Genomic DNA, 25,981 nt, shown 5'->3' with positions numbered 1-25,981 from the left:
GAAGCTAAGGGTGTTGCGCATATACATGTTATAAATGCAATTTTGATATCATTTGGGTATGCCTATAAGCCTATTACCAAATACTAAGAGATGCACATACACACACATCCCAGATATTTTCCTGAAATTGAAAAATACTTCTAGGAAAATTTAAGAGACAAAATTTTAACAAAGGGGGGACACTGGCCAGTTTCACTTTATCCAGTGCTTATCACATTGCTTGAGTTCCAGCATGGGCTTCCCATGTGTGTGGTAAATACTTACTAACCTTGACAGCCCCCAAAAAGTTGAACAAAAGAATAAAACCAGGAACATAATTATGCATTTTTAGCCTTATTATTTTGCCTTCAAAGAACCCAACCAATCAGATGTGTTCCTTTGCTCCCAAATAGCCTTGTTAAAGAACATTTCCCCAACTCTTATCTTGTCTTACTTCTGGTTGGATAGTGGAATCAACCGAGGCTAAGAGATCCAGCATGGCAAGCATGGCTCCCGGATGAATGACCACGGCATCGGAACCCTGGAGAGATGTCCCGGCGTGCAGCTTCAAATCAGCAGCGTTTTTGGGAGGGTGCACAGGGGGAGTTGAAACAGAATGATAGACATGTCTGTAGGGGAAAAGAAGACCTTTCATTACTGTTGCACAGTATTTCCTTTCACAACCACACATCTCCACAAGTCTCTGACCTGGTGTACAGAAATGGCAGAGCTGAGCACGTTTTGCTTCTCTCCCCTGGAACAAGACTGGCTGATTCCAAGTTTGAGAAATGGATGCGCAAAACCACACGGAACAGGAATAAAAAGCACCCAAAAAATTCTTTAAAAATGCTAGTCAGCTTATCAGAACCATGGTCATTTTTTTTTTCTTGTGCATTTTGATTTTTTTTTTTTTTAAAGTGTTTCAAGCAGCACTGTTGATTTTGAAAACATGAGCAAAATCTCTGTTCCTATTTACTGGCAAGACTCACTCTGTGAAAAACTAAAAAAAAAGACTTGGGTTCCATGCATGTGTCTGCTGTACGATTTCCAGACCACACTCACTTTTTTTTTGGCCTGTGCATTGAGAGGCTAGGGCTTGCTTTCCTCCGGCTCATCCTTCATTAAACAATGTCTGATGATACGCCAGTACAGCAAAGCTGGAGCTAAGTTATCTGTTACTGAGAGGATTTTAAAACAAAACACACCCCAAGATTTTAGCTACAAAACTTGCCTGGAAGCAGCCCCACAGAAAGAACCTGAATGTCCAATTGCCATAATGTAAGCTAGCATTGTATGGACACCTGAAGGCATTAATCCATTGACGTTACCAAAGCAGTTACACAATCAGCAAGGGGATGAGAAATAACGCCGGTGTACAGCATATAACACATCAAATCATTTTTCTTTCTTACACTCTAAACCAGGGTTAGGAAAACTTTCATCCTCAACTGCCACAACCAGGTTTGATTTTCTGGATATCTACAATGAATAGGCATGAGACAGATTTGCCTATCCCTGCTCTATAAATTATCTCCTTTTCATCTTCCATTCTTTATTCACACATTTGATTTTTTTTTTTCCATATTAAATGATAAATAAATGTATGACAGATAAAAAGGAATGGAGGAAATTGAGAGCTAACTCTTAGAACACAAGCCCTTTCTAACTAAAAGATACATTTTAAGAGCTCGATGCTCGCCGAAATTAGGGAATGTGCAAATATGTCGGGCTTCCGCACACCGAGAGGATTTTAAAAGCTGCCTGGATACGCGCATTAATGCCGCTGCGCGCACACCTCGGAACGTCTAAAAAAAATGGACGGGGCGTGGTCTGTGTGAGGCATGGGCAGTACATGGGCGTTTCAAGATTTGCACCAGAAATTTGTGCGTAAATACTTACACGATATGACACGCGCCGAGATCCCCTGCCGCATAATTTTAATTCTGCTATGGGTGGCGTGTAAGAAAAAAACAAAACAAAAAACTAATGAGCCATTTTGGAGCGGTGTAAAGGGTCTGGGGCAACTGAGGGGGGTATACAGGCTATCAAACCAGGGGGGTTTGGAGGCCCTAGCTGGTAACTGGGCGAACTGGGGAGGAACTGGTAAAACAGGTAACGGTGTTGGTGTGCATCCCTTTTAAAATTTCCCCACTTTCACGGTAGAAAAGGTTTTTGCGTGCACAGGGGTGCACCCACTTAAAATTCGGGGCACATGTGCACGTGGCCAGGCTATTACATATAATGCATGTTTATACGCAGGTGTGTTATAAAATAACCGTGTCTCTGGGTGTGGGCTAACGAACGTGCGCACGTGTGCCCGTGCAAAAGGTTTAAAATTTACCTTTAAGTGTCCTGGGATTGCTACCAAAATCAAAAGTCGCATAAGAACATAAGATATACCATGCTGGGTCATCGAGCCCAGCATTCTGTCTCTGACAGTGGCCAATCTGGGTCACAATTTACCCGGAAGATCCCAAAGAACAGATCCATTCCTTGTATCTCACTCCCAGGTATAAGCGGTGGCTTTCCGAATTCTACCTGGCTAATAATGGTTTATGGACTTTTCATTCAGGAACTTGTCCAAATCTCTTAAACCTCGCCATACTAGATGCTTTGACCACATCCTCTGGCAGCAAATTTCATCGCTTGATAGTGTGTTGAATGAAAAAAAACATTTTTCTCCAACTTGTTTTAAATACCTGTTAATTTCAGAGAACTAGCAGAAAGGGTAAATAACCTGTCCCTATTTATCTGGGAGTGGGGTGGCAGTTATTTATCACAGTAGTTGCAGAGCAACATAGCAAATGTTAGTAGGTAAAGACCAAAGTGGTCCACCCAGCCTGCCCAGCAAGGTGCTTTAAGGTTGTATCTGCCATTCCAAGCAAGCTACCCTAGGGTAAGTTTGCCCTATTCAAGCTGTAAAAACAGGTGACAGCCAAACCCCTCTCTTCCAACTTTATACATTCCTTCTTGCAATGCTCCTAGGGCCTGTCCTAGCCATAGAGGCCCAAGAGTGGACTTCCCCTGCCCTACTGCTATCATGAGTGAACTTTATCAAACATCAGTGAAGTAATATAAACAGCCAGATAGCTAAACCATACATTTCCTTTCTGATAGGCCCAGCTGGATCCCTTGAAGGCATTACTGGCTGGTCGAAGCTGGCACTCTGTGCAGGTTACCCCCATGCAGAAATATTTCACCAAAAGTTAAAATATCACTGGGCAACAAATTTTCACAAAAGTCATGTTACGGAAATGAAATTAGTCAATTCTTATAAATTTCCATGTGCTAAACACGAATGTGACTGTGAAAATGCAAAATTGGCTCTAGTTTATTTTTAATATGCAATAATATAATTACATCTTGAATTGTATGCCAATAGCTCACTGGGCAACAAATTTTCACAAAAGTCATGTTACTGAAATGAAATTAGTCAATTCTTATAAATTTCCATGTGCTAAACCCGAATGTGACTGTGAAAATGCAAAATTGGCTCTAGTACTCTGTAATATAATTACATCTTGCAATAATATAATTACATCTTGAACTGTATGCCAGTAGTAGGAGACCTACGGTTAATACCGTTTGAAAAATGAAGTCATAGACTACGTCTTAGATTTCTTTGCTTGTCTCTTGTACACCTGTTCGGGAGCATCTCTGCAGAGTGTCCAGCAGTAGTCAGCCAGCATGAATATTTCAAATGCTCACCCTTTCTGACTGGGCTCCACATAGTACACTGCTGACGTCAGCTTACTCAGCAGCAGCATGGCAGTAGAACTGCATTGCATCAGAAAATGATGTAATAAACTCTGGATGATGTGTGCATGATGGTATGATGCAATATGATGCAATATTACATCATTCTAGGCTTATTTAGGATGTTGTTACAGTCTTACTGGATAAACTTACACGACTAAACATAGAACGTGAACTATATTAAATATCTTCAAAACGACAGCCAATAAAATCTTTTCATGGTCATATTCGTGTTCAGCACATCAAGATACTACAGAGTAGGACCTTTTTAGGTCAGTAACACTTTCATTGTTGCCCAGTGTATTTAATTTTGGTTTCTTTGTTGCAATTTATGTTATTATAGGACCATCATACAACCAGACCCAGGCACTTAAATAAATTGTGTGAGTATAAGAGCTGTTGTAATCATTGGCCCAATATTTTAAATGTCTTTCTTGAATTGCTTAGAGTGACTGTTTATGTGTCCAAACAACTCTCAAATGCTTTCTTCAAACTTTCAAATGCTTTCTTCAAACAAGCTGAATATAAGTCGTTACTTATCTCACAAAACATTTCTCTCAGAACAATATTTATTTCACACAATCTGGAATAATAGTGTGAGTGATAAGTAATATGTTTTGTAGCGGTGGAGGTTTGCATTTTGGTGTGTGGGAAAACCTTAGATCCTTTGTCCTGCTCTACACAAAAATTGCTTGAATATCTTTTATATTGCTCTGAGTCAGTCAGGGTTCATCTCAATGCAATTAGCGCTATTACCATGTAGAAGGTAAACCTGTCTCTGTACAGTCTTTAATTGTCTGTTTTGTGCCGGGTTTGCTTCACCTGAAGCCTCCCATCAACCTTTCTGCTGTGTCTTGGGACCTCAACATGGTGTTGCTCAGCTGATGAAAGCTCCCTTTGAGCTAAAGACTCATCTGACTTGGAAGGTCATATTTCTGGTAGCAGTCACTTCGGCTCTCAGAGTCAGTGAGCTCCAGGCTCTTGTGACTTAACTACCTTATACCAATTTCTTTCACATTAAGGTGGTCCTGCGCATGCATCCTAAGTTCCTGCCCAAGGATAGTGTCAGATGTGCACCTTAACCAGTCAGTCATCCTGCCAACGTTCTTTTCCAGGCCACATGTCCGCAAAGGTGAATAAGCGCTAAACAGTCTGGTCTGCAAAAGAGCCTTGGTATTTTCTAAGGAGCAGACTGAAGGCCATATAAAGTCCACTCAGCTTTTTGTTTCTTTGCATACCAACAAGCCTTATATCCAGCTTGTTCGAAGAAAGCATTTGAGAACCTCTGAATATATCCCACTCCCTTTTGAATTCTGTTACTGTTCTTATCTTCACCACTTCTTTCAGAAGGACATGCCAGGCATCCACCACCCTTTCCATGAGAAAATATTTCTTGACACTGTTCCTAAGTCTACCCCCTTGGAACTTCATATCAGGACCCCTAGTTCTATAGCTTCCTTTCTATTGGAAAAGGTTTGATTCTTGTGTATTAACACCTTTCAGGTATTTAAAGTCTGAATCATATACCCCTTTCCTCTATGGTGTACACACGCACACATATATATTTGATGCAGACTCTGTACCATTTAGGTTGTCTTCCTCTGTACTGCCTGTAACCCATCTCTATCCTTTTTGAGTCCTGGCCCCTAGAACTGAACATATTATGATGTTACATGAGCTTGATGCTGAGCCTTTAAAGCTGACTGATTCTCTGTTTTTAAAAGCAGAATTATATTTACATTTAATCTTCTATAGAACCTGCCGACCACAGAGAAGCCATCTCTATCAGAGACTATGGAACTAATTAGTGAATGCACTCTTAAATATGATCAGGTGATGATTCTGAGTGACTTCAAGGCTCATGCTGGCAATATGAGTAGGCCTGGTGATAACACTTGTCTTACGACTATGAAGAGTGTGGTCTTGTCCAATGGTTTTCAATATAGCCCTATAATGCCGGTCATGCCTTAGATTTAATAATTACCTCTGGTCAAATTCAATTGATGAAAGATATGTTGCATTCTTTACTCATTTTTGTGGACGGACCATTGTTTATTAACATTTAAGGTAAATATTAAAGCAATGAACTACTCCACTGAGAATTCAGTCATTCCATATAAGAATTATCATGATATAAATTTAGAATTTTCTGCTACTGAATTAGACTAGTTGCCAGCTGATTCTTCAGCCAATCCATTAGATGATCAAATGATGTTCTGGGATGAGACCCTTAGCACAGCTCAAGTTTAAACTGCTTCATTAATACAGATGTCTATAGGCTCTAGAACTTACGCACTTTGGTTTCACCCTGGTCTAAGACAAAGGGAAACTTGCCAGCATAAACATAGATAGAAAGGCATAAATCTAAATGAAATTCACTCAGTTATAAAACTCACTTGTCTCACTATCTGGCTGAAATTAAAAGAGGGCTTGACCAAAGAGCTCAGTGGTTAACTTTACATAAACAAAGTACATCCTGATACATCAGAGGCCCTCTGGATAAGCAAAAAGAAAAGCTCATGTGTGATTGCACCTCACATGACTGTAACTGCATTTGAAAAATATATTTATAGCATTGGGCATTAAAACTGAGGCCAATCTTATTATGGAAAGTCAAATTGCTAATTTAGTGCAAGTATCTTTTTCCTGGCTACACTATATTCGGCAACTTAAGCCATTTTGGAGATAAAAGACTTACAATTACTGGTATTCACTTCATCTAGAACAGAGTACTGTAATGCGCTATACCAGGTTTTCCCAATGTCGACTTTTAAAAGACCTCAACTTGCTCAAGACACTGCAGCTAAAGTCATTTTTGGGCATAAGAAATTTGATCATGTCTCTCCTTTGCTTAAGCAATTACACTGGCTACCTGTATTAGCTAGGCTGAAATTTAAGACTTTGTGCCTTAATTTTAATGAGCTGCAATCAGCATACGTTCATATCTCATAATATGCCAGTCTCCTAGTGAAACAAGATTACAAGGAATTAGGTTCACTGGTTTTGCAGATCAGGCACCAAATTTGTGAAATGCTTTACCCCAGGAAATATATATATTCGAGCCACCTGAAATTTAGAAACGCTGTAAAAACTTGGGTATTTTAGAAGCATTTAGGGAGATTTAGTTGAATTTCAGAATTATCTCTCTTTTCATTTAGATAGAAGTATGGCTGGGATCTGTTAATTTGTACATATTTTTTCTTCTTTTATGTATTGATTGTATTTATTTATTATACAGTTTATATTTGATATATTTTGTGTTGAGATATATATATGTGTGTTTTTTATTTTTGTATTTTATTGGATTGTAATGTTATTTATATGCTAGGAAACTGCTCTCTGTTTAGAAGAGTATATTAAATTCAATAAACCTAAATCTGTTCCACCACTCTTGATTTTAAAAATTTCTATCATACCCCCTGTCATTCGCCTCTTCTCGATGCTGAAGATCCCTAACCTGCTCAAACTTTCTTCATAAGGGAGGCATCCCAGCCCCCTTTATCATTTTTGTTGCCCTTCTCTGTAAATCTTTTCTAATACTGCTTCATTTTTTTTGAAATGGGGTAACCAGAAGGGCACACGATACTCAAGGTGTGGTGGCAACATGGACCAACACAGAAGCAACATGATATCCCCAATTTTTTCTGGCATTCCTTTCCAAATAATTCCTAACATTCTATTTGCTTTTTTGACCACTGCTGTACAATGAGCAGAGGATTTCAATGTATTGTCCAAAATGTCTCCAAGATCCTTCAACTGAGTGCTGAACTCCTGATACAGAACCCAGCATTGTATACCTATAATTAGGATTATTTTTCCCTATGTACATCACTTTGCATTTGTCCCCATTAAACGTCATCTACCATTTAGATGCCTAACCCCAGCACTTGGCGCTGATGAAGGAAAACTAACCAAGAGGGAAAAAAAAGTGCTGCATCCAAAGCCATGACTACTGGAGAGGAAAATGAGTCCCCTTCGGTCACCACCAGACTTGTACTACTCTTACTGGCTAGTCTAATTTTACTGAGCTTGACTGGAATTTGGGGCTATGAAGGACAAAGGTGACCGACGCTATCCAAGATAAAGTGGAAAGTGAAGGAAGCAAATGGTGAGCTTTCCCGTTCTGTCTGAAAAGCTTCAAATCATATTCCCTGAACACTCCACCCAGGGTCAGAATGGCATGTATCAGATGACTGAAACACTGACGGCCGTCTCTTCAGCCCTTGCAAACACCTTTTTTCAGCGTTTTCCTAAAAGGTACTTACTTTCTAAAGACCACTGCAGCACAAAAAGATTATTAGGCATAATTCTTTGATCTTGTTCCGGGCCTTCAGCCACCCTACCTGAAACTCAAGATGCCTGAGGAGGTTTAGTTATAAACAGGAAGGGCAGAAATAAAGTCTGAACAGCACTGGGAAGATGACTAAAGTATTTCCGAGAGGAAGGCAAAGAAGATTATTATTTCCAGCATTTAGGCTGCATCCTAACCAGGGTGCATTTCGACAAATCCCAGCCTCAAATACCTGAGGAGTGAATTTTCAAAACATTTAGGAACATAAAATTTGCATATACGTGCATAAGTAGCTTGTACTTGAATATACACTATTTTATAAACATCGAAAGTATTTGCATATTTTCGGTCTTGCACGTACATTTATACGTGAAAAAAAAGAAGTGGTCTAGGTGCGTTCCAGGGCGGGGCCAAGAGGTCTGCATGCAGGTGGCTATATTATAAGAGACTTATGCACACTTTAGCAACTTATTCGTGTAATTTTACACCTGCTAATTATCTTGCACAACTGATATCAGACTCGTCTGTTGGCTACTATTGGTTGGGTGGGAAATGTAGGTGGGAGGGTCAGAGTGAAGAACTAGGAGAGTCTCAATGACCTGGAGAAGGATGGGCAAAATGGCTGAGCTTTCAGCAAACTAGTGATTTCAATTATGCCTACATATTTTAAAATATACCGACTTCCGCGCACAAACAGGGTTATTATATGTGAGCAAGTCACGATTTGTTTTTGCATGTAAAATATATACGCTTATGTTTTTAAAATTGGTAGAAAAATACATTGCAGACATCCGCATGTAAGACGACGTATGCACATTTTATAATCTGCATGTTCCTGATATGTGCAGGTTATAAAATAACGTAGAAGATCTCCGCACGGCTAGATATACGCGTGTATATGTGTCTGCACGGAGTTGTATGAAAGTTACCCTCTTAAATGTTTACCTGATAGCAATGGAAGAGAAAGTACTTGCTCAGTCACAGCCCAAGTGTAGATGGGATGGAAGAAGCAGGATTTGCATTTGTCTCTGCTGGTTCATAGCCCTTTACTCTAACTACTAGACCAACTCCACCTCCCCAAAGATTTAACAAGAGAAAAAATGGCGGGGAGAAATACGAATGATAAGTTCTAACATGTTATCCAATGTCTCACTACAGACATCAGAATTAGAATTATTTTAAAATTTTAACAGCAATCTTAAAGCAGTATTTCAACACAAGTTGACCAAACGTCAGCTATGATGAAATGTACTAACCACATGTGTGTACTTTTAATGAGTCAGGCAAATATTTTGAACTAATTTAATTTTCAAATTTATATACTGCTTTTCCAAGAAGTACGACAGTAATAAAAACATAATCATAATATAAAACAATTAAGACAAACAATCCTAAAATTATTGACAAACATAAAACAGAACATAGAAAGGAGCAATTAAGAAACTGCATAACTGATTCTGGTGGTTACTAACTTTTAGGGAGAAATTAAGATTTAAAAAAAAATTCTCTTCTCCTTTCAGTATTCCCCTTTTGTACTAGGGGGAGGGGTAATATATCTGTTTCATTTTCAAGTTTTTTATCTAAAAAACAACTTTTTTTCCCCCATACTCATGTGACAGATCAATCTGTTACTGGATTTATAGCAGTTTGGCACTAGGAGGGAGTGGAACTGGAACTCAGAAATGGAGTGAGGCTGTAATAATTCTGGGAGATGGAGACTTTGAGGGTTTTGGCTCAATAGGAAGCAAGTTTACATTAGAAAATAAAAACCCTGGGACCGTGTGGTTCAGAGGCAGGATCAGTTCTGAGCCCAGTCAGAGTTAATTGGACACCCAAAGCCAACTGCAGGACTTTTACAGCCCAACCACCTGAGGAAGGCTGAGAGCAGGAGCTGGAAAAGGCAACAGAAGGTCTGCTGATGTAAGACTGTATTTTTATTTGATTCTTTTGTTTAAAAGGGGAATGGAAGCCAGAAGCTCCATGATAACAGTTTTTCCTGCCCCTGCAGAAAGGTACAGCTGTAGGGGAATTTGGCTGGGCTTGTGCTGTTTTTTTTTTGTTTGTTTGTTTGTTTTTTAGAAGAAAAGTGGTGAACTCTCTTGATGGAGCCAGAGCCAAGGTGGGGGGGTGGGGCGAGGAGAGGGGGGAAAGTACCGAGCTGTTAAACAGAGAGAGGTCACGCTCCTACAGGTAAGCACTCAGGCAGTGCTAGCAACAAAAAAGAACTGTCAAACAGTGCTCACTGCCTGTGCTGCCTGTGCATTTATTAACAGAGCGTTGGGAGAGGAAGCACTGAAGAGACTGAGCACAATCATGCTCTCTTGTGAGTTAAGAGACATTATAAAAAAAAAGGTATGGACGGGAACTTGACTCTGCTGCATTTATTGCCTTTTTATTAAGAGATACTGGGGGGTGGCTGAGTAACCAAGCTTGCCATCCAGGCTGTGACAGACATCAAGGGGAGAGAAAGAGAGAGAAGCTTGCTATTCTTGTTCAAGACTAACACCACCCCCCTTCCCGAATGTGTTACAGCGAGGGTCAGGGCAGCAGCTTTCAAAAACAAGCCAAGGGTGCTCTGCAAGAACAAGCCAGCAGGGGCAGGTACATGGGTCCGATGGCCTCCATTTTGAACAGACTCGCTCACTCCTTACATCCAGCCCTGAGCTTTCAGTAAAGAAACTATTTTACAGCTCTTAATCTTTAACACGAAGATGACGTGCTCAGCAGCTCCATGCAGCTGGCATCAATCTTCTATTTTTCTTATTATTCAGAATAGTTTACACTTTATCAGAGAGGCCAGATGAGACTCTCAAAAGAGTGACATCTGCCTTGTATCCTTGAGTTATCCTGCTGCACTTAAATTGTTTCATATGCTCCATAAATCGGCTACAGGACAAAAGCAGGTTGTGCAATGTCTTTTATTAGATCAGTATTTAAGCTTCACTACATAGGCTCTAGATCTTTACACAGCGTCCCGTGCCGGCCTGTACTTCAGGTTACACAACTTACAAGTGAAGCAATTAAAGGCCGAATTTTTAAAAAGCCGTGCGTGTAAAACTAGGCACTTATGAGTGCGGCCGGGCCCTGAGCATACTGCACGCATTTTCAAAAGGGCCCAGCCACGCGCTTAAGTATCGAAACGCGCACAAGTACCAGGCCCTGAAAAAGGGGCGGGGTGGGGGTGGGGCGGAGGCCGCCGGCCGGGACAGCGGTCATTACCTGCTGTCCCAGGGAAGCGCATGCCGGCAGCCAGCTGGTGCATACAAACTACTTCTGCTCCAGAGGAGCAGTAAGTCGTGAAATAAAACATTTTCAGGTAGATAGGTAGGGGGATAGGGGTCGGGATGCAGAGGGGAACGAGAAGGAAGGTTAGGCAGGGGGGGGGGGGGGTAAAAAGTTCCCTCCCAGTCCACTCCTTAATTGAAGTGGACTGGGAGGGAACTGGGGAAGGCCCGATTGCTTTGCTGTATGCAATTTAGTAAAATTCCCCCTCCGCCCCCCCCCCCATCGCATGCCGCTCACACATGCACGTGCGGATTTTAAAATCCAGTGTGCATGTGCAAGCACCCAACGGATTTTGTAATATGCGCGCGCCAGCACACACACGTTATAAAATCGGCGCATCCATTATGTGCGCGCCAGGAACCACGCGCACATGGACGTGCGCACACTCCTTTTAAAATCTACCCCTAAAGGCACCGAACCACCTATAAGGGGTTTGCAGCCGCAACTGATGCTTGTCTGTGGATAACTATAATGCTGAATGAGCACAGAATGTGGACTGCAAGGTTAGCCAGAGACTAGGAGAAAAAGCAGCCTCACTGGCACAGACAGCTTCCGAGAGCTGCACAAGATATTCTGGCAGAAATAGGTTTGTTTATTCCCAACTTCCCCTGGAATGAAGGAAAAAACACTCCCCTGCTTTCAAATCACTAACATTTACCCCCAGCTGATATACCATTCAGTTAACCTTCTATCAGCAAGAAGATCATTAATTACCTGCTCAAATAATTATTTATAACATATACCATTAGCTACTCACTTTATCATTGAATTATTTTATTAATTTCAATACTGATCTGTTATATTACTTTTATAAAAAAAATTGTATTTGACCTTTTTTATTCTTGATATTAACTACTGTTCTTATTTAATTTAATTATTATTATACTTGAAGCACGTTTTTATTTGCAATGAATTTTACTTATATTTTATTCCTTTTCTTTTATTGTATTTTATGTATGAATGTAGGAAATGAAGTTGGATTAGAAATTTTATGCAAATGTAAACCGTTGTGATGGAACCTACCGAATGATGGTATATAAAAAATTTGTAAATAAATTAAATAAATCAGAAATAACTTCAAAAATAAAATTGGTGACTCTTTGCTTAGACAGATGAGGTTAATACCATTTCACAGGGATTGACCAAAGAGTGGAATCTCAATTGCCTCTTGGACAAGACTAAAATATTGCCAGAGGAGTTTTACTCGATATTCTAAAATGTCTGTGCTTTGGGAGACTGGGACAAATTACCTCTGTGCAAATTAGTTTTACTGATATCTCAATTCCCTGTCAGTAAATAGTATGGGGCGGATTTTAAGAGCCCTGCTCGCGTAAATCCGCCCGGATTTACGCGAGCAGGGCCTTGCGCGCCGGTGCGCCTATTTTACATAGGCGCACCGGCGCGCGCAGAGCCCCGGGACTCACGTAAGTCCCGGGGTTTGTCGAGGGGGGCGTGTCGGGGGCGGGGCCGACCGGCGCGGCGTTTTCGGGGCGTGTCGGCGGCGGGCCCGGGGGCGTGGTTTCGGCCCGAGGCGTGGCCACGCCCTCCACAACCGCCCCTGGGTCGCAGGGATTTACTTCTCCCTCTGGGAGGCGTAAATCCCCCAACAAAGGTAGGGGGGGGTTTAGACAGGGCCGGGGGGGGGGGGGGGGGTTAGGTAGAGGAAGGGAGGGGAAGGTGAGGGGAGGGCGTTAGCGAATTCCCTCCGAGGCCGCTCCGATTTCGGAGCGGCCTCGGAGGGAACGGAGGTAGGCTGCGCGGCTCGGCGCGCGCCGGCTACACGAAATCGGTAGCTTTGCGCGAGCCGATCCAGGATTTTAGCAGATACGCGCGGCTCCGCGCGTATCTGCTAAAATCCAGCGTACTTTTGTTTGCGCCTGATGCGCCTACAAAAGTACGCGAGGGCGCCCTGTATGAAAATCTACCCCTATTTGTCTGTATTAGTTGTCTTCCTAGCCACACAAATGTAATGCCGTCACAAGATCAATACCTCCTCACTAATATGAATACTGTGGGGTAGATTTTAAAAGAAGCGCGATCAGCCTACTTTTGCTTGCGCATCAGACTCAAGCAAAAGTACGCTGGATTTTAGTAGATACGCGTGGAGCCGCGCGTATCCACTAAAATCCTGGATCGGCGCGCGCAAGGCTATCGATTTTGTATAGCCTGCGTGCGCCGAGCCGCGCTGCCTCCCCCCGTTCCCTCCAAGGCCGCTCCGAAATCGGAGCGGCCTCGGAGGGAACTTTCCTTTGCCCTCCCCTCACCTTACCCTCCCTTCCCCTACCTAACCCACCCACCCGGCCCTGTCTACACCCCCCCCTTACCTTTGTCGGGGGATTTACGCCTCCCGGAGGGAGACGTAAATCCCCGCGCGCCAGCGGGCCTGCTGCGCGCCGGGCCGCGACCTGGGGGCGGGTACGGAGGGCGTGGCCACGCCCCCGGGCCGTAGCCACGCCCCCGTACCCGCCCCCAAAACGCTGCCGACACGCCCCCGAAACGCCGCGACGACCGGGCCCGCCCCCCGACACGCCCCTGACACGCCCCCTCCGAGAACCCCGGGACTTACGCGAGTCCCGGGGCTCTGCGCGCGCCGGGAGGCCTATGTAAAATAGGCTTCCCGGCACGCAGGGCCCTGCTCGCGTAAATCCGCCCGGTTTTGGGCGGATTTACGCGAGCAGGGCTCTGAAAATCCGCCCCTTAGCATGTAAGAAAGGAAGGGATTTCCAAAATTTAAAAAAAAAACTCAGCTGTCCTTTCGAAGATTTTTTATTCCTGAACCACTTAGCTGTACAGGGCCGGTGCTAGCTTTGTTGCTGCCCTGTGCGAATAATTACTGTGCTGCCCACCCCCCACCCCCCCTCCATAATATGATAAAAGTCTACAAAATCATGAAAAGACTTGAACAAGTTAATGTAAATCAGTTATTTACTCTCTCAGATAATAGAAGGACCAGGGGGCACTCCATGAAGTTAGCAAGTAGTTCATTTAAAACAAATCAAAGTAAATTCTTTTTCACTCAGCACATAGTTAAGTTCTGGAATTAACTTGCAGAGGATGTGGTTATAGCAGTTAGTGTAACTGGGTTTAAAAAAGGTTTGGATAAGTTCCTAGAAGAAAAATTCATAAACTGCTATTACGGTAATTAATAAGCAATAGTAGCTTGTGATTTATCTAATGCTTGGGGACTTGCCAGGTACATGTGACTTGGATTGGCCACTGTTGGAAACAAGATACTGGGCTTGATGGACCTTTGGTCTGACCCAATATGGCATATTTTATGTTCTTATGTCTCTGTCCCAGGCCTGTCAAATAATGCCCAGCTCCCTCCAGCAATCTATATTTTTAAAAACTGACACCCATTCACTCCTCCACAGAACCCATGGTCAAGGGAAGGGTATTACATACCCCAGGGAAACCTTACAGCTTTGTACACACACCACCACCCCCCACACTCCCACATCCTCTATAGCCACAGAAAATTTAATAATGCACTTGTAACAAATTTTACATGAAAAAGAACGTTCACAAGTGCAATCTTCTGAGGCAAAATGTCACTTACAATATATATATATATTATATTTACATGCACTGCTGTGGTGCCAACCAGAAAATTCTGCAAAGAAGACACTTGGAACTCCTGTGGAATTTAAAATGGCACTTCAGAAAGCCATAAATAAACATAATTACCATTACAATATAGTAAACCTCCCATACCAAAACAATCCTAACAGCCAGCACTCAAACAGTAGCAACCTTATCTTTGAAAAGGCAACACTGCAAATATTACACCAGACTCTAGAAGACCAATACACCTCCTATAGGGAAAACAGAATAAGCCAGGCTGCTATAGATCCCTACACAGAAACTACACGCCAGCAAAATAGCTCACCTTGGTCACATATGCAGAATATGGACAGACCCTGACCAAATACAGAATAGAGTCCAGAAAGCATAAATAGAAACATGCTGAGAAGAACTGACCTGAAACCCACAACAAGCCAGCCTCTATATGAAAGCCACAAAAGAAAAACAAAAAATAACCATTCAACATTAAATAATAAAATCGAGAAATAAAAAATATAATAGTAAAATCATATTCATAAAAAGAAAAAATATTTCAAACCAATTAATGAATATATCCAAAATTTCCCAAACACCAATACAATATTTCAAAAAATCCAATAATTAAAAAATGTTCTAATTATTTCCCAAAAAACAACAAAATATTTCAAAACAGCAAAAACATCAAATTACACCCAATAATTAAAACTAAGGGAGGAGATCACGTGATGCATTGAGGGAAACGGATGTGATGGCTCCTGGCCCCTGCATCTGACCCCATCCACAACCCTCAACTAAATATTTTTCAGCTCAGATACACCTGCTGAACCATCTTCTTCATTGGGGCATTACTGGCTTTGGGAAATGACTTCGCAAATCGCAAAAAAGACAAAGAAAAGGAGAGGCCCCGAATTTCTGAGCTGCCGGCAGCGGCGGAGATCTGCCCGCCAGAAACAACCTCCAGGATGGCCCTGGCAGATATCAAAGCGGCAGTTGTAGAAGCGCTGGGACCCAAATTAAAAATGATCTCCGTTAAGCTATCTGAGTTATCTGCTGCCATCCCCGGTTATGAGTCTCAGTTTGTAGAGGTGGAGCAACGTGTGTCCAATCTTCAAGATGGCCTCCTCACGTCTCAAGCAGACATCGTACTTTTAAAAGCCTCCCTAATGAAGAACACTTAGAGGACCTAGAAAATTGCTCATGCAGATCTAATCTGCATTTCATTGGCCTCCCTGAATCTCTGGAAAAGGGAAATTTGTCTGCCTTTTTAGAGACATGGTTCCCTGGGGATCTACGCCTCTCGTGCGCACATGGTCCTCTGCGGGTAGAGCGTGCACATAGGCTGGGGCCTAAGAAGGTAAATGCTGCCCGCCCAAGAGTAGTCATCGCAAAATGTTTCAATTATGCACATAAGTGTGAAATCTTGCAAGCAATGGGCGCCAGGAAACCTTTAACCTAACGAAAACTATAAAATCCTGGTTTTCCAAGACTTTTCCGCTGCCTTGGCGGCGGAGCGCCGGGCATTAGTCCCCTTTTGTTCTGGGGCTGCGGGTGATGCTGGTTTATCCGGCCCGGCTCCGGGTCACTACACCTGAGGGCCCTCGCTGGTTCGCTACGGCTGAGGACGTGCAGAGCTTCCTGAATGCCCAGGTTCCTTCACCTGCGACTGGCCCGGAGACACCTGGTCCAGAAACCGTACAAAAATAACAACAAGCCAGGCTCAGAATGTAGTTCTTCCCTGGCGGGTGAAGGCCCTGAACCTAGAGCTTGGCTACCGGATACAGAGTCTACGCATTGTTGCCAGCCTGGTTGTTCTGGTTTCCTCCTACCCGAACTGTTTAGCGTACTAGCTCACTCCCCCTTTTATTTCTAGGGCTTAGTGCCTAAGCAGGGGGTATGCAATTTTTTTGTACTGCATATTGATCTGTGGTGTGGATGGGGTTGGCTTGGGGGGGGGGGGTTGTTAGCATGGTAGTGATCTCCTTTAACTTGGTTTGGATGGATGGGGTTTCTTGGGGTTGGGGGATGGGGGATGGGTGGCGGGGGGTAGACAGGGAACGCTTACAGAACCACTGTTTCCACACTGTGCTCCACTTTTTTACTTGACTGCTTTGGTCATTCTAAGTTCCATGTTGCTGGTTGTGATTGTAGTAGGGGCCTATGCTGGAAGGGCCCTCATTATGGATGATGGTATGCTGTTTCTATGTATTTTTGTTTCTGGTAAATTGATCATCTAATCGAGGAACACGTATAATATCTTGGAATGTTTGCGGAATTAATTCTCCTGTTAAGCGGTCCAAAATCCTCACAGTTTTAAAGAGGAAATCCACAGATTTGGTATTTCTGCAGGAGCTGGGTGGGAGCAGTCCACTTCGCGTTGGCCTCTTCTAAATTGGCTGGCATGGCATATTAATTAACAAGCAACTTCCCCTTAAGATTCAGAGGGAAATCAAAGACTCTCAGGGGCGCTATATTATTTTGCTTACAGATATTAATATTTCCACTACTATACTATGCAACCTTTATGATCCCAACAATTACAATCCTGGTTTTTTCAGAGAGATCCACCAAATGCTCCTTCCGTATATGGAGGACACCATTATTGTTGGCGGGGACTTTAATACTATTCGTGATCCTCAATTAGACAAATCTCATGCGCAGAAGAGACATTTGTGTGGGTAAAGGCCTCTCTTTTTTGGAGCAATCCCTGCATTTGGTTGATGCTTGGCGCATTCTCTACCCTACAGAAAAAGACTTCATTCACCTCTCTCTCGTGCCCATGCCACTTTTTTGAGATTGGACTATTTTTTCATCAGCAATCATATTTTTTCCAAAACTAGGGATGCTGACATAGATGATACTGTTATCTCGGATCAGGCTCCCATGTGGATAGACCTATTGTTTTCTCATTCCCTGCCATTCTTCATTTGGCGTTTTCCTTACTTCCTAGCCAATGATACTCACTTCCAGGAATACCTCAAAACAAAATGGTCAGAGTATTCGCTCCTGAACCGCGAACACTCTGATAATCCCATTCTATTCTGGTATACCGCAAAAGCGGTTATACGCGGGGACATAATTTCCTACTTAGTACGCAGGCGAAAAATGTTAGATAAGCGCCTTTTAGCCCTGAGCGCTCAACTCAAACAAGCCAGACGTACTTGGCACGTTCCAATACGTGCTCTAATAGGGACGGCTATCTTTCCTTACAAGGAGCCCTGAATTCTTTGTTACACCAGCGGGCCAAAAAGAGCCTTTTGTATTATCAATACAAGCTCTAGCAATTTAGTAATAAATCTGGGAAATTGATGGATAATTTGATTAGGGCTGCCCGTAGTCCCCGCCACGTAGCAGCATTGCGCTCTTCCTCTGGGCGGGTAGTCAATGGCACTCCCGCTATTTTAGACAGCTTCAGGAAGTTCTATGCTAACTTATATATACCAAGAGTTGGGACTGAGAGGCCTGTGACCGATTTTGTGACCAACTGAGTCTCCCCCGTTTATCTCCTGACCAAGGTGTCTGGTTGAATCATCCAATCATGGAAGAGGAGGTTTGGTTAGTTATCCACCAGGTGAAGCGGTTCAAAGCCCCGGGCCCTGATGAGTTTACAGCTGAATTTTATAAATGTTTGGTGGACTCCTTGGGGACCCTTTGTTGATTGTCTTTTCTGAACTGATAAAGTCTGGAGCATTCCCTGAACACAGCACATATTACTCTTATTCCCAAATCTGGGAAAGACCCCATCTCCCTGCTTAATTTTGATCAGAAACTGTTGGCTAAAATTAAGGCAGACCGGTTGGCCGAAGTGCTACCTTCCCTGATTGGCCCTAACCAAGTGGGATTTGTCAGGAAGACATACGCCCTTGCAAACAACCAACGTGTTTTAGCAGCCATAGCTATGTGTCAGCAGATAGATATCCCCTACCTTGTAATTAGTTTTGTTGCCGAAAAGGCGTTTGACCGGGTGGAGTGGGGATATCTTTTTCATATCCTGTGGGTCATGGGATTTGGGGGGCTTTTTTATGATGCCCTTCAACTTCTCTACCATGACCCAACTGCCTTTATTGTTGCCAACCGCTCGCAGTCTGTGGCCTTTCCAGTTCATAGGGGTACACGGCAGGGTTGCCCACTTTCCCTCCTTTTGTTTCTTCTACAACTTGAACCTCTCCTCTTATCCATTCAGACTGCATGAGAAGTGAAGGGGATTCGTTTTCAGAATGAAATTTTCAAATATGCGGCCTTTGCAATTAATATGGATGTTTGGGATTTTCTCTAGCTTACATCTTAACATGGACAAATCCAAAGCCTTGGCATTTCCTGATACCCTAGGGAACGATGGGATGAGTCCTTCCCCCTACAGTGGGCCAGTGACTCCCTTCATTACCTGGGGGTCTCCCTTCCCCATTCTCTAGCCAAATTGTATAGCCTTAATATTCCTAACCTGTTAAAATCCTCTCAAGAGAAGTTGCCGCTTGGAGTACTTTACCACTTTCTATGAGGGGCCGGGTTAATTTGTTTAAAATGGTCATTCTTCCCAAATGGCTTTATGTTCTTCAGAACTTACCACTTCAGCTCAAGCATAAAGACCTCACCAGCCTGGACAAAGCATTGCAATTCTTTCTCTGGCAGGGTAGGAAGTCCAGGATACCATTGAGTTGATTGAAAGAAAAATGGGGTATGGGAGGCTTAGGTGTCCCCGATTTGGCACTTTATAATTTGGCTGGTAACTTGTGCATTATTAGGGAATGGCTTCTAGATAGACCCTTTTATGTTAATCTGACTGCTGAAAAAGCATTGGTGGCCCCGTTGGACTTGAGGTTTGTGTTGCAGGCCTCTTCAGATAAGCTTCCGACCTTTTTAGACCAGAATATTTCCACCTTGCCTATTAGGCAGGCCTGGCTTGCCTTAACCAAATTGATGAAGATTCCTCACTTTTGCTCCTATTTTTTGCCTATTCGAGGGAATCTGGAGTTTGGTCCGGGCTTCCAAACCACTGGGTTTCGTTTGTGGGCCTCGAAGGGAATTACTCAACTGGGCCACCTATTAGACGAAAAGGGGCACATTTTGTCAATCCCAGGGTTGAAGGAATTATATCACCTTGGTAGTGAGCAGGTCTTTCCCTATTTACAAGTGAATCATTACATTGGGTCTCTACCACCTGACTCCCTGCAACCAATTGTTTTTCATTCCCTGGACACCTTATTTATGTTTGAGAAACTGCTGCCTCTCTTGCTGTCCCCCTACTATAAGAGTCTTAAAAAGCTATCAAGCATTGATACCTGCTCCATACTAGCGGACAGATGGAATAATGATGGAGTGTTTACAATTACTGCTTCCACCCTTAAGTCGTTTTAGGCATGTGTCCAAGACCTCTTCGAACCTTGCCCTCTAACCTTTCGAAAAAAACTTAAGACCTGGCTCTTCCTCCAAGCCTTCCCTTAACTTTCAAAACCATCCATTTTCTACCAGACAGGACTCCGCTTACCTGACTAGGTGCCCCGCCTAGTTTAGGCTTGATATTTTGCCTCTGTATGTCCAAGCACTCTCACACAGATCCAGGAGCCTGATCTTGAATGACTAATACTTTTTTATATTTTTTATTTCCCACTTTCTCCAAGGACCTTTGGACACTGTCTGTTCTGCTTTTGGTCGACACAGTGTGGTACTTAGTTTCCTGCCTTAGGGGTGGGGGGGTGAGGGAGGGAGAGAGGATGAGGTCCATTATGTACACTTCTACGGTTTCAAGGAATGTATTCTGCCCGAGGATGCATCAGATACCCAACATCCTCTGTCATGTTTGTTTATCTAAATAATAAAACCGTTTAAACTAAAACTAAGGATTAAAAAATCTCTTGCTCTCCATCCCTGGTATCTTTTGATTTCCAGTTACTCTTGAGATTTTCGTGGATTTGGGGAGATAGGGCTGCACAAAATTTATCTTCTCGCTCTCACACACACACACATACACATACAATAACACATTGCTTCTCTCACACACTCCCTGTCTCATATACATGCCTATACTCTCACACATACTCCCTTGCTTCCTCACAGACAAATAATGTGTGTGCGCATGCCTTTGAGAGCCTAAATGTGATATATAGGCTCTCACAGACACACACAAGCACATAGGCTCTCACACGGCCACACACAAGCTCTCACACATACACACACACACACACACATGCATACAGGCTGTCACACACACACACACATGCATATACACAGTCACACACGCAAGCTTTCACACACATGCATACAGGCTGTCACACAGCCACACACACACAAACTTTCACACAAACTCACAGACTGTCACACAGCCACACACACAAGCTTTCACAGAGACATACACACATAGATAAGCTCTCACATAGACTCACACACACACACACACACGGCCTCCTGTTCTCTTCGGGCCTGGTGGGATGAGCTCCATCGTGGCCCCCGTGATCATCTTCTCTTTGGGCCATGGTGGGATGAGCTCCAAAACAGCCCGGTGGGCTCCTCTTCTCATCAGCCCTGGGGGGGGGGGGGGGGGGGAGAGGGGGGGAGGAGTTGGAGCTGAAGTGGAAAACGTTCAGCCGCCAATGGGTTGAACTTTGCAGTAGCCAGCAGCCTCTCTTCCTCTTCAGTTGCCAGTAGGTTAAACTTTGACAGCAGCCTCTCTTCCTCTTCAACCGCTGGCGGGTTTGGCTCCACTGGTGGTCCTGCAGCTTCTTCTGTTGCTGCTGCCACCCACCCAGGTGTGCCGCTCCATGCAAATGTACGGTATGCACACCTGGTCATGCCGGGCCTGTAGTTATACACAACTTTCTTGATTGTGATTTTGTAAAATGGCAGCAAGTTGAAACTTTAGTGCCACACTGGTGACGAAAGAGCAAAGGTACCACCCCACAAGGAAGAAGCATGCACTTCTCAACAGCTGAATTTCAAGCAATAAAACCTGCTAAATAACTGGATGGTGCCACAGATGCATCTTTACAAAATATAATTTCTTGGATAGCCTGGGAGTGGTATCTGTGTATATGCCTGAAAAGATTCAATTCCTACCAAGATAATACAAATTGAATGACCATGCCATGCAGAGAGTCTTGTTAGTTCATTATTTACAGCATGATTTAACTAGAACCTACATCATCCTAGCACTCTTCAGAACAGGAGGCACCACAGGACCATTTGTTTTGACTTTGAGGATATTAAGCTCCTCTTTTTCCATGACCCCCCTCCCCCAGACTATGCTAGACCCTTTTGTTCCTTCTAGCACAGCATTTAGTCAATTCCCCTTAGGTGCAGGCTGGGAACTACTAGCCAGCAAGCCTATCTAGAGAGCAATACTTCTGTTTTCCTCTCACATATCAGCAGAAGACATCAACTTGGTGTAGCACAAGAGATCCTGTAGCTAGGACCTGCCCTCCAGTTAATGCTTTATCCTCTTGCATCAAGAATGTGTCTCCAGGGATATGTGCCCAGGAGAAAAGGGTTAGGATGGCCGTTATAGTAGATAATTTGATCATTAGGAATGTAGATAGCTGGATGGCTGGTGGGTGTGAGAATTGCATGGTAACTTGTCTGCCTGGTGTGAAGACGATGGACCTCACTCACCATCGAAATAAAATTTTAGAGTGCACTGGAAAGAAGCTGACTGTCATGGTATTTGTGGGTACCAATGACATGGGAAGGTGCAGAAGGGAGATTCTAGAGGCTACATTTAGGCTCTTGGATAGGAAACTGAAATTCAGAACCTCCAGGATTGCATTCTCAGAAATGTTCCTGTTCCACAAGCTGAGGCAGACTGAACTCCAGAGTCTCAATGCGTGGTTGAGACGATGCCGGGAAGAGGGTTTTAGATTCATTAGGAAATGGGGAACTTTCTGGAGAAGGGGGAGCTTATTCTGATTGAATGGGCTCCACCTTAACCAGAGTGGAACCAAGCTGCTGGCACTAACATTTAAAAAGAAGACAGAGCAACCTTTAAACTACTAGACCATGGGTGAAAGCAGACTGTCAATTAGAAGTGCATGGTTCAGAGAAAAACATCTTTTAAAGATCCTTATAAAACAGGGAAGTCAGAGAATCCCATTAGAGAAGTTGTGTTTAAGACTGACAGATGTAGGTAAACATCACCCAGATGTGAATGACTAAATTATATGTATCATTTGCTAACAAGCAGGTTGTGAATACACAGAGAAATAAATGTACAAATAAAATATATATTTTAAAATCTTTATACAAATGACAGAAATTTGAATAGTAAGATTGAAGAGTTAGAATGTATGGCATTATATAAGGATATAGACATTATAGGCATGTCAGATACTTAGTAGAAGGAAGATGCTACTGTGAAACCATGGTATAAATTATATCAATGTGGTACGGCAGATCATATTGGCGAAGGGGTGGCACTTTATGTAAAGGATAGCATAGAGTCAAGCATGCTAACAACCCTGCAGGAAACAAAATGTGCTGTGGAATCCTTATGAACAGAAATTAGAAGTATGATAAATAAGAATATAGCAGTGGATGTATACTACCAGCCACCACACCAAGATGAAGAAACATGACTGTGACATGCTAGCTGAAATTATAAAAGCAAATAAATCTGGCAACACAATAATAATGGCAGATTTCAATGACCCCAGTATAGATTGGGTCAGTGTCTTATCGAACATGATAGAGAGGTTCAGTTTCTCGATGTCATAAATGACTGCTTTAGGGAGTGGCTGGTCCTAGAACCGACGAGAGACAGCCACTTTAGATCTAGTCCTCAGTGGAACGCACGCCCTGGTGTGAGGGATTACTGTGGTGGAGCGACTAGAACAGTGGGGTTTAAAGGCAGTTTGGACAAATTCCTGGAGGAAAAGCCTGTGCGTAAGTTAGCCTACACAAGTTACATTCCTTGAAAGAGCAGACATAACTGTATGCAGGAGAGTTTGTACACATACCAGAACATTTACCCAGGCATTTTCAAACTTATATGCATGAGTTCACTTTGAAAATTGGTCTATGTATAAATGGTACAAGCAGACTTTACTCCAGCACGCACAGTTATAAAGTTACCCTCTCTGAGTTTAATATTTTAAACTTCTTTTGTGAAAATGATCCCTGCATAGACCTCACTGAATGTTCTTTTGTAAAGCTGAAGGGGAGAATTCCAGATGCTCGCAGGCATGGGGATTAGTCATGGTTAGCCGGCTTCCCCAACACACCTAGTGTTTGCTTGCAGGCTTCTGGAAGGAAGCCTGGAGCATGGGCCTTGGTCCGGGAGCATCACTGCCTTGACTTGATGGGAGATTGGAGGGGGGAGGAATTTAAATATAAAAAAGGGGAGAAAATCTTCAGGTAGTTGAGAATGAAGGATCTTGGGGAATGGATCCCAGCCCTGGTTCCAACTGAGCTGGAAGTACAAAGGAGCAGTAGGAAACTGCTGGATCAAAAAAATAAGAAAATCAATGAAATAGAATTCCTAGCATTCTATTTGGAGGGGACTACCCTTGGCACAAAGACGAAGCAAAGGGAAATTCAGCCTCCCACAGGAGCTGGGGAAGATTTCCAAAATAAGCTTGAGAAGTGGGGGGGGGGGAAAGAGGAGCTTTAGGGGAGGGTGAATCCCAGTCAAAAGCAACAGGGGGAGAGAGAGAGAGAGAATATGAGAAGAGCCAGACAGGGTCAGCCTGGCATCCTGCCTCCAACAGCATCTGATCCAAGCTGCTCTGAAGAAGTACCCAACAGATCCCGAGGGAGGGGGATTCATTCCCAGCAGCAAAAGGTTATGTTCTCCAAGTCTACCTAGCTAACGGGTATTAACAGACCTGTCCTTCAGAAATCAATTTAAAATTCACTGCATCCTACAAAAAGTGAAGGAGTACTGAACCAGAAAAAAAGGGGACTAGTAGTTCTCCTTAAACAACCAGTTGCTCTGTAAAAAAAAAAAAGCCAGTTATTACCATGTTTGATTCATGCGTGCGGGAGGGGAAAAGCAACAGAAAACACTCACACATGAAGGACCTAGAATATGGTTTTTCTTACATTTTTTTTCTAGCTGAGAAAGAGGTAACCAACGGTATTGCAAGGTATTCATTATTATCTTATAGCATGAAAATGAGTTATTCAAAACCCTGGGGCAGAGACAATATGTAGATGCACACAAACAGTAAGCAGCTTTGAGAAAAGCTGGCAAATGCAGTTCAAACTAAAATGGAGAGAAAAAAAGATTACACAATCAGGTTTCTCTTAGAGCAGCAGTACCTTTTCCGGGACAGAGCTGGTGTGCCCCAAGGAGAGGGGAGTGAAGTCTCATTTGTCAGGCAAGGAGGGATCTGGTCTGCACGACTACAGACAAAACAGACACGAGGGGGGACAGAGAGGTTAGAAACGGAACAAGAGGTCAGAAAGCTTGTTAGTTTGTACAAGAACATGAGTAAATGCGTAATAGAATCCCACCTTCCAGAACCAGCAAGGAGGACAAAGACCATCACAGGAGTGCATGCATTAGGAAAAAACATACAAACGTGCAGAATCTACATATCAAGTCTATAGCTGCTTCTTAGGTAAGAGGAAGAACGTGTTTGCTGCAACACTACGAGGAATCAACATCAACCCAACTCCACTCCCGGCTCTTTCTGCAATCAAATGGGTCAAACCAGAAAGTCCTTTGAGGTGGAAAAAGTGAACCAATCAAACGTGAATTTTTCAAGCAAGAATGCAAAGCACTAGGACAAACTGGAATCACAATCGTACATGTGCAGATCATTAAAGCTCCAGCCCCATTATTGGGATAAAGGGAAAGGGCTTTCAATCTATAAAGGCGGAGGGGGCAGGAGAGAAGGCAGTAGACAGATGAAGCTTCTGGGAAAATTGGCTGACCTTGATCCCTGGATAACAGCAACTATGCTCAGTCACAAGAATCCACATATAGGATAAGCACTAAACAGACATTATGTTTATGAACACAAAGGCGAAAAGTTATTTGAACATAGATGAGCAGTGATTTTTTTTTCTTTTTTTTTTAGTTGGGGGCCTGGCTCTCCTTCCACTACCCCTAAGCTTCCACCACAATTGAGCTCTGCCCCCCCAACCTTGTCATGGCTATTTATGACAGATGGGTCCTCA

The 25,981-nt window shown here is 43.2% G+C and overlaps 1 protein-coding gene across 1 annotated transcript in view; it reads right to left on the bottom strand.

Moving 5' to 3' along the window:
* The window catches only part of WDFY3 (WD repeat and FYVE domain containing 3), a 616,621-nt gene that overhangs the window by 325,731 nt on the left and 264,909 nt on the right, over positions 1 to 25,981 (bottom strand). Inside the window, 2 exon segments of the mRNA XM_029599364.1 lie at positions 434 to 608; positions 25,118 to 25,201. Coding sequence (XP_029455224.1) covers positions 434 to 608; positions 25,118 to 25,201 — 259 coding nt within the window.

The sequence above is a fragment of the Rhinatrema bivittatum genome, chromosome 1 (genome assembly GCF_901001135.1).
Source record: "Rhinatrema bivittatum chromosome 1, aRhiBiv1.1, whole genome shotgun sequence".
Classification (NCBI taxonomy): Eukaryota; Metazoa; Chordata; class Amphibia; order Gymnophiona; family Rhinatrematidae; genus Rhinatrema; species Rhinatrema bivittatum.
The sequence above is the reverse complement of the archived record's forward strand: the minus strand, read 5'-3'. Positions and strand labels throughout refer to the sequence as shown.